General features: G+C 34.7%; 1 protein-coding gene across 1 annotated transcript in view; it reads right to left on the bottom strand.

Moving 5' to 3' along the window:
• LOC117116579 (acid-sensing ion channel 3-like) overlaps window positions 1–6,635 on the bottom strand; it is a 14,426-nt gene extending 7,791 nt beyond the window's left edge. Inside the window, exons 1-3 of the mRNA XM_033260645.1 lie at window positions 6,532–6,635; window positions 3,486–3,667; window positions 3,036–3,195 (exon numbers count right to left, since the gene is read on the bottom strand). Coding sequence (XP_033116536.1) covers window positions 3,036–3,195; window positions 3,486–3,667; window positions 6,532–6,598 — 409 coding nt within the window. The 5' untranslated portion in view covers window positions 6,599–6,635. The remainder of the gene's footprint in view (window positions 1–3,035; window positions 3,196–3,485; window positions 3,668–6,531) is intronic.
• Window positions 6,636–9,710: the final 3,075 nt, after the last annotated feature.

Genomic DNA, 9,710 nt, shown 5'->3' with positions numbered 1-9,710 from the left:
CTCGAGCCCCTCTACCTCCCTCCTCAGTTCAATCATATTGTATTGATTGTACCACTTCCTCCAATGACTGTTGGTCTAACGTCGCAGAAATCCTATTTACATTACGAATACATGTTCTTAAATTATTCTGTAATTGATTATAATCAGTGTTTCCCTGTTCTAATGTTGCAGTTACATTACGAACAGTTTGTCCAACGGTAGAAAGTACATCATCAGAATGATCAGACGCAATTTTTATTAAATTTGAACGACCGTTTTGATGATTTGTTTTTTACCGGGCAAGTACGACCGGAAAAAGCACATCAGCCAATCACAGTTACTTAATGAAAATACACCATAACTGTAATTCAACCAACTGTGGCTGACCAATCATATAGCACTGATATTACGAAAACGCAAACAACCAATCGTATTAACTTAACGCTAATTACAACCAACCTCTGAATTGCAGTTAACTTGAATTGCATTACAGTTAACTTGAAATGATTTGCAGTTAACTTGAAATGCATTCAAGTTAACTGCAATTGAATTAGAGTTAACTCTAATTCATTTCAAGTTAACTGCAATCCAATGTATTGCAGTTAACTTGAATTCAATTCGAGTTAACTGTAATTGAATTACAGTTAACTGTAATGCATTCGACTTAACTGCAATTCAGAGGTAAATGATAAAACGGCTTGCCATACGACCTGGCCATGACGGTGTCGGTCGTGATAGTGTGAGAGTAGCTTTGTGTATGTGGTGTTGCTGACAAGTCGTTTCAATCTTTGATTAAGATCCTAATGCTTAATACAAAGTCAGCCCTATGCTGACCCTCCACTGTGATCTTATAGCGTCAGTCACAGCCTTGGGGTTTGCAAAAAATGTTCGAGGCAGCCCTACCGTGTTCAGTTTAAACTGATGCCTGCATTTCTAGTAAGTTGTAAAAATCGTAAGTCGTAACGGCTATTGGTTGTTGAGGGCAGTGGCGGCTCTAGGATATAATTTATGGGGGGGGGGGGCTAAGTATTTTTGGGTGTAACTATAGCGCGCAGTGTTATCTGAAGGCCAGAGCCAGAGTAGGTATTGGAGGGGGTGTCCCCTCCTCCCAAAACGACATTTAAAAAAAAATGGAACTTCTAGATGGCCAGAAATGGCTGGGATGGGAAACCCTCTGCCCCCGCTGGCGCCGCCACTGGTTGAGGGTTACAATGATCTTATGTATTTTTCATAAACTTTACTTTTCTACCTCCCAGATGCTTTTATATCGCTAACATTTGCACCCTGCATGTGAAGCTACGTCGCTCTGCCTATGCGAAGGAATACGTGTTATACCATGTGTGTTCTAAATTTGCAAGTTGTGCAGTTTTCCCTTCCTTGAACTGATGTTTCTGTTTAAAGGGGTGCCATCTTTTTGTATGAAAAACTGTCTTTTAAGGTTCGGGCGAAGTTGGTACCTTTGTAGCGTAGCATTGTCTATGCAAAGTTTTTTACTGGGTTTAGCATGTATTACACATTTTGGTTTAGATCCTTTGTGGTCTTTGAAAGTTCCAAATGTGAAAAGACTTTATTACGACTTATCTAGTTATCCTGTTTATATTACTACTTCACTGGCTCTTAGACAGATGCGTAATAACAGGCCAGGAAAAGTGCTTTATAAAGTGAGTGTTCGTACTTGTCGCGAGTAGAGAACCTTGGGTGAGTCAATAGTTTTAAGTAAATAGGTGTGGTTATGGCTTGAAGGGGCGTAATAAAAGCATTCTTTGCACCCCGGCACAGTATGGACTAGTGGTGTGCTAGTAGGGTCTGGCAGATTCTTTGCCTTATGCATAAATGAAATGGCACACAGATAGGAGCGTATTAGTGAGAGCCAACTTGTGTTTATGTAAGTAGCAGATATACAACGAAATGCATCGTTCTGGACTTCGAAGAGTCAGAGGGGTTTTATGAGTTTTTAGGAATTCTTTGAAATGTAGCCAGTGCTTTTTATAGGTGGTCGATGTTCCCATGGCTAATGCTCCTCAGATCAATGTCTTTTCAATGGAGAGAAGTTTTCTGGTCGAGGATGTCTTAGTACTGCTAATGGGGTTGGTGACATGTTGTGTTTTCGCATGAGTTCTGGATTGACTTGCAGACGGGAAGTGGCATTACAAAGACACATTATTTTTCCAGGTAATGTACATGGTAAATTGGTGTGTAAACAACACCAACCCAGTGGCAAGGTAATGTACATATGATGGATTGGTGTATAGGCAACACCACAAACTGCAAAACATGTGGCACGGTAATGCACGTATTGAGTATCAGTGCATAGACAACAACACAAATGCCAATCATGTGTCAAGTTCAAGTACGTATTGATTATTGATGTGTGACAACAGCATAGATGCCAGCCACGTGTCATATTGGTAGACGTTTTGGTGTTCAATACATATCAAGATATTATCATTATTATCACCACCATTATCATTATCATCATTACTATATAAATAAATATATGAAAAATAGTGGGGTACTATTTTCAAATAACATCTCTCATAATAATGCGTGGCAATGTCATGTCAACTAATTCCTTCCTTACCACATTTTTGCAAAGAATGAAGCAGGGACGTTGTTGCATCGCTATATTTTTCCTCTTAATTATGTCTTTTGTTATTGTAAAAAATGTGCAAACAATTTTTCTGGTTTGCGATAAATAAATATAGTAGATTTTTTTATAATGAAGTCGAGGTGAGAGGTAGACGAAACTGTTCAGTGAGTACCGTATACTTATATTGGTTTATATAGTTAAATATCTTAACAGTTTTAACGAGAATTCCGTTTTATTCTCAAATATTTTTGAAATGTAAATAAACGTTAGTACGGTATGTTTGTTTGTTTGTTTTAATGATTCAAATATTAGTTTACCACCTATTGTTTTTTTTAATACCAGTAGTTCCATGTTTTCAATACCTAAAAAGCTTCGGAATAGCAGCCTTGGCAGAATACCTACAAAGCTTCGGAATAGCAGCCTTGGCAGTTCAGACATACGTGCATTGAATTGTTCTTTTACTAACCTCCGGGAGAGTGATACATTCTACATGAGCAATGTTGGGTGACAAATTCCGATTCACATTCGATTATACATTTATTGTGTGTGTATGGTTCGCTAAGATACTTCAGATTTTCAGCGCCCGCTTTGATGCAATCACTGTACGGAAATGGTAAACTGGTTATCTGTAGAAACAATAATAAATAACCACTACAAACAAACACTGAGAAAAAAGTGACGTAATTTTTTAATTTAATTTTCATCAAAAACCTCCGAAACTGAGAGATATTATACTTAAAAACATTCACTAAATTATCAACACACCAACGAGTATAAATTAGGCTAAAATTAACTCTTAAAAGTTCTCTTCCGTTAAATTCAATAAATTAGTATAACAGAAATATAAAATATAAAATACAATGAGCATTAGCTGTCTATTTGTAAATAATGTAATCACATAATCTTATTATTTTACCTCTGATTTCCGAATTGCTATTTTCGTTTGCGCTCCCGGTGACACATCGATTCCAGATGCCTGCAAATCTGGAATTTCATTTTCATTTGCCACATATATTCGAAATCCAACATTTTCTCTTGGTGCGGCGTAATATTCCTGCACTTCGACGTTCAAAATTAAACTCAAACCGTATGTATATCCTAAAATAAAGAAAATGGCAAACAGTTTGTGCTAGTTGAATGGCCGAGCGGTTATGGCCGAGCGGTTAAGGCAAGGGCGCCTCAGGCAAGGGCGCCTCAACGTACAGCCATAATATCGGCGCTGGTTCAAGCGGCACGCTCGCCTGTCGGTTTTTGTGGCCGACTATAATATAGACTGTAATAATAACAAGATAATCTGAGATTACAAACTCTCGCCCTGCTGTCGCGCCAAATTTTTGCATCCGCTGGTTGTTGTATTATAGGGGTATAATATTACCAACTATATATATCAGGCGAAATGTAGCCGAGCTGAAAAGATGCACGTTTCGTGTGTAAAGTTAATCGAACGTATGGATTATGTTTTTATTATTTGTGCATCTTATTGAATACTTTTTTTCCATATTTCATTATTTATCACATTTTTTAATTGGGACAGCAGTTAAAAAACATTGAAAAATCTGTATCTTACTTCTCCAATCCATCCGCCAAAATGAGGCCTATCATAGGCCTCAAGTAGCAAGCCCATCAGTCAGGCTTCCACGCCTTCCTGGCTGCTTTTAGTCCGCTGGCCAGAATTTGACACATGGTCGGTACGCTCGAGTCAGTCCGCGGTGAATCCGCTATGGTCAGCCTGGCCTAGCCAAAAAAAAACTCAGTTCAACGATCCGCTCGTTGTTATTCATGGTTTGACACCTGATAAGAGAAAGCAAGACTGTGGCCTCCCACAGGGCTCGGTATTTGGACCGTTGTTGTTACAGTTATATTCACCACCCCTATGGAAAATTATCAAAGCTTATGGATTCAGGTCATGCTTTATGCAGACGATGCACAGTTATACTACCAGTTAAAACCATCTGACAGATCGCTTGCAGTAACCAAGTTGTCCTCTTGTATTCCTGATGTTCAATCTTGGGCGGTAGCTTACAATTTCCCACTGAACGAATCAGACCGAGATAATCCATTTTGTTTCCAAATTTGTAAAACGATAGTCCCATGAGCTCTGTTATGATTTCTTTCACTCTTATTGATGTCAATGCAGAAGTCAGGAACTTGGGTGCTGTATTTGATTCACTAATGCAATTTACGCAGCACATTGAAAATTTGTATTATCATATTCAGGAATCAGGAAAATATGCAGCATTAGAAAGTAACTTTATAGAAGGGCAACAGTCAGACTGGTACATGCTTCCATTACCTCATGCCTGGATTGGTGTAAGTCTCAAGCATGGATTACCTTAATCTGAACTTGGCAAACTACAGCGGATGCAGAACTAATTTTCACTGTTCATGGTGGTCTTGGTTAGTTTGAGGTTATTTGTTGTTGTTGTTGTTGTTATTGTTATTGTTGTTATTGTTATTGTTATTGTTGTTATTGTTATTGTTGTTATTGTTATTATTGTTATTGTTATTATTGTTATTCTTATTATTGTTATTGTTATTGTTATTGTTACTGTTATTATTGTTATTGTTATTATTATTGTTGTTGTTATTATTGTTGTTATTATTGTTATTGTTGTTATTATTGCTGTTGTTATTATTGTTATTGTTGTTGTTATTATTATTGTTGTTATTATTATTGTTGTTGTTATTGTTATTATTATTATTATTGTTATTATTATTGCTGTTATTATTATTATTATTATTGTTATTATTATGTTATTGTTATTATTGTTATTGTTATTGTTATTATTGTTATTGTTATTGTTATTATTGTTATTGTTATTATTGTTATTGGTATTGTTATTGTTATTGTTATCATTGTTATTGTTATTGCTATTGTTATTATTGTTATTGTTATTGATATTATTGTTATTGTTATAATTGTTATTGTTATTATTGTTATTGTTATTATTGTTATTGTTATTGTTATTATTGTTATTGATTTTTGTTGTTTTTCTTCTTGTTCTTCTTCTTGTTCTTCTTGTTCTTCTGGTTTTTCTTGTTGTTCTTGTTCTTGTTCTTCTTGTTGTTCTTGTTCTTCTTGTTGTTCTTGTTCTTGTTCTTCTTGTTCTTTGTTCTTGTTGTTCTTCTTGTTCTTGTTCTTCTTGTTGTTCTTCTTGTTCTTGTTCTTGTTCTTGTTCTTCTTCTTGTTCTTCTTCTTGTTCTTCTTCTTGTTCTTCTTCTTGTTCTTCTTGATGTTCTTGTTCTTCTTGATGTTCTTGTTCTTTTTGATGTTCTTGTTCTTCTCGATGTTCTTGTTCTTCTTGTTCTTGTTCTTCTTGATGTTCTTTTTCTTCTTGTTCTTGTTCTTGATGTTCTTGTTCTTCTTGTTCTTGTTCTTCTTAATGTTCTTGTCCTCTTCCTCTTCCTCTCCCTCTCCCTCCTCCCTCTCCCTCCTCTCTCTCCCTCCTCCCTCTCCCTCCTCCCTCTCCCTTCTCCCTCTAGATAGAAGATAGATAGATCTTGTATTTTAAAAAAAGAGGAAATTGATCTGATCAGCAGTTCCAAAGTTATGGTATAAAAGGCTGTAAAAAAGGGTGTTTTGAGGATTTTTTTTTAGAGCGGTTTTATCAATTTATGCCAGCGCGCTACTAAAGAGCGCGTACAAATTCATACGATTTTTTTTGTCTGTATGAATCTAGTAAATTTAAGAAATTGTATTCAATTCTGTATATTAACCATAAATTGAAAAATATAGAGCAAAAAACCTCATAGGCCTATTATTATTGTTTAAAGAAATTACAAGATGTTAATAACATTCGGATGTTTTTAAATTTATTTGATTCATTTTTCTTTATCTCTGCCATTACATTATGCCAAAACAGCACGTTCCTTTTACTACTTAATTTTAATTCTTGGAAGTTGGAAGCAACATTTAGTTATTTATGTATATTGTCGGAAACATAATTGCATTATAATCTTACCAATATCGTTGATGAGGGTTTTATTCGGTGGTGGTACGAATGTGTAGCATAAACCATAATTTGTCATTATCTCCACAAAGTCATCTGAGCTGCATTGTTCTCCATTAAAGACACATCTAATTAATATTGGATAATACATACATTCATATCTCACGTAGTACGAAATAAATGTACCATAAACATGCTGCATTTTTGGCCATTAACAGAACTGGTCCATTGCACCCGACTTTTGAAAAAAAAAAAAAAAACCCCGGCTTATAAATCCTGCTGGTTTGTTGAATAGCGATGGGGTCTTAAATTATTTATTGCCAGTGAAGCCCATGAGATGAATATTTACAAGATAATATGCATAAGGGTAACCTGTATATGCAAAATGTGCTTAGCGGTGTACGCGACTATTGTTGGTTTTAAGTAAGAACTTTTATTTATGGCGGCATGCTGATATGAGTTGCAGGGTCATAAGTCATCATGTGGTACTTTTCTGTGAATATATAATTGCATAGATGTAATAACAACAAAATTAAAAGATCTTTTAATTGTTTATATATGACCTTGCTCTGTCAATGATTGAACATTTGATGTCATAAGGGATGTTGTTATCCCTTTTCCAAATGCAGTTAGATAGCTGTGTGGTGTTTAGATATTTGCAGTGGGTGAATGATGATTTATGACTTGTGAATCTAGTTTTGAATGTTCCTTCGGTTGGACCAATATTATTAGATGCTGTTCGTATCGGTAGATACCTTTGCACAATAGATCACATTGTTCATGTGACAGTTTCCGTTTAGTGGACATTACTACTTTTTCAGTCACAACTTTTTTTTATTTTGTGTTTTTTGAGTATCGCCTTGTTATGGGAATTGGCGACACTGCCCATACTTGACTTGCAGCTATACACGATTATATCAACAATCAGCGTATTGCATATGTATTATTATCACTATCATCATCCCCCGTTGAGGTCATCGTGATAATCATAACTATTATCATCATCATCATTATTATTATAATCATTGTCATCATTATCATTACTGTATATTTATGTGTGTGCATATGTATATGTGCTATGTATGTATGTTTGTATATATATAAAAGTATATATATATATATATATATATATATATATATATATATATTGATGTCAGCTTCAGCTTTTCTTACTTGTTTGCGAAGTTTTTTCATTCTTCTGCAATCTTGTTTACAAACATCACTGTTGTGTAAATCATAAATGGTATACCCAAACGATCGACAAGAAACTAAAAGCAACACGAATTTAAGTGCAATGAACCAAGATTAAATTAAAGAAAAATCAGACATGTTTCTTCTGTATCACACAGATAACATCAGTAAACAAAATAAAACATAACAAAAGAACCTACACTACTTATATACTCAGACAAGATGGTAGATTGAAATGCAGGTGATTTGATATTTGTTTCAACTCGTAAGAAAGTTACAACGTGGCAGATTGTTCCATTAATGCACAAACAATTGACAGCTGAAGGAGTACCCAGTATTCGACCCATAATTTCATCTATCGGAACATTATAACTACCATCTCGCCAAATTTCTTAGTCAACTGATTCAACCATACATAACCATTGAATATAGTACACGTGACACTTTTGTCAATACAATCAAACAATGGAAAATCCACAATAAAGTTATGATTTCATTGGACATAGAAAGCTTTTTTACCAATATTCCACTTTATGAGTCTATTGAATTAGTAATTGAATATATTCTGAAATCCGAAACTGAATGCAAAATCAAACCCAAAAGCCTTAGAAAACTATTTAAACTTGCGACAACAGGGACTCATTTTCTGTTTAATGGAACGTTTTTTTCAGCAGACTGATGGAGTGAGCATGGGATATCCACTAGCAGCAGTGCTCGCCAATTTATTTATGGGACATAATGAAAACTTATGGCTAAACAAGATGACTGCCCTAAAGTTGAATTGTACACCGGATATGTGGATGATACATTTTGTGTATTTTAAAATGAGGAAAATGCCACTGATTTTTTAACAAAACTTTAAAATTTATGGAAATGGAAAGGGAAAACGAAAATAAAATCAGGTTTTTGGATGTACTAATTCAAAAACTAGATAGAGGAAACTTAGAAACGTCCACGTACAGAAAACAAACATTCACTGGATTAATAATAGGTTTCCTGAGTTTCTGTCCGTACAGTTACAAACTCAGACTAATCAAGACGCTTCTGGACAGAATCTACAAAATCAACAATACTTGGAAGGGGATGCATCAATACATCATAGATCTTAAGGACATTTTAATAAAGAACTGTTATCCAACGAAATTAATAGAAAAGCATATCAAACAATATGTATACACTAGAATTTCAAAAAAGGTAACATCAAAAGAACCATCAGAGAACGCATTTATATTAAACTACCCTTCAAAGGTCCGATATCTAAGATAACTAAAGAAAAAATAAGTAAATTAGCCACAAAATACTGCAAAGATTTAGAAATAAACATTGTATTTAATTTTAAAAAGTAGGAAATTACCTAAACAACAAGGATAAAATACCAAGTGACCTTAAATCCAACATAATATATAAATTTAGTTGTGGGGGCTGTAATGCCACTTACATTGGTACCGTAAAACGTCTGGCCAATTTTTCATCAGGATTAAGGAACACTTGGTATCAGATAAAAATTCAAACATATTCAAACATATCAACAGCAATCCTAAGTGTAAATCTAAGTCAAACAGAGAAGCTTTACAATCTTACATAAGGTCAAGAACAGTTTTCAACTTAAAATTAAAAATACTAAATGGACTGAGCCATCACTCAACAGTAAAGTGCAGCATTACAACATCACCCTATGCATATAATGGAACAATCTGCCACGTTGTAACTTCTTACGAGTTGAGACAAATATCTAATCACCTGCATTTCAATCTACCATCTCGTCTGAGTATATAATTAGTGTAGGTTCTTTTGTTATGTTTTATTTTGTTCACTGATGATATCTGTGTGATACAGAAGAAACATGCCTTATTTTTCTTTAATCAACTTTTGGTTCATTGCACTTAAATTTGGCCAGCTTAAGATTAAGCAGAACCCTGGCCAGCCCCACGTGTAGCCCCACTGAAAAAAACACAAACAAACTGATCGGATTTTCCCTACTGTTCCGTTTAAATTATATA

Source organism: Anneissia japonica, unplaced genomic scaffold (genome assembly GCF_011630105.1).
Source record: "Anneissia japonica isolate Jap-2015-1 unplaced genomic scaffold, ASM1163010v1 scaffold287964_len165734_cov163, whole genome shotgun sequence".
In the NCBI taxonomy this organism is placed as follows: Eukaryota; Metazoa; Echinodermata; class Crinoidea; order Comatulida; family Comatulidae; genus Anneissia; species Anneissia japonica.
The sequence above is the reverse complement of the archived record's forward strand: the minus strand, read 5'-3'. Positions and strand labels throughout refer to the sequence as shown.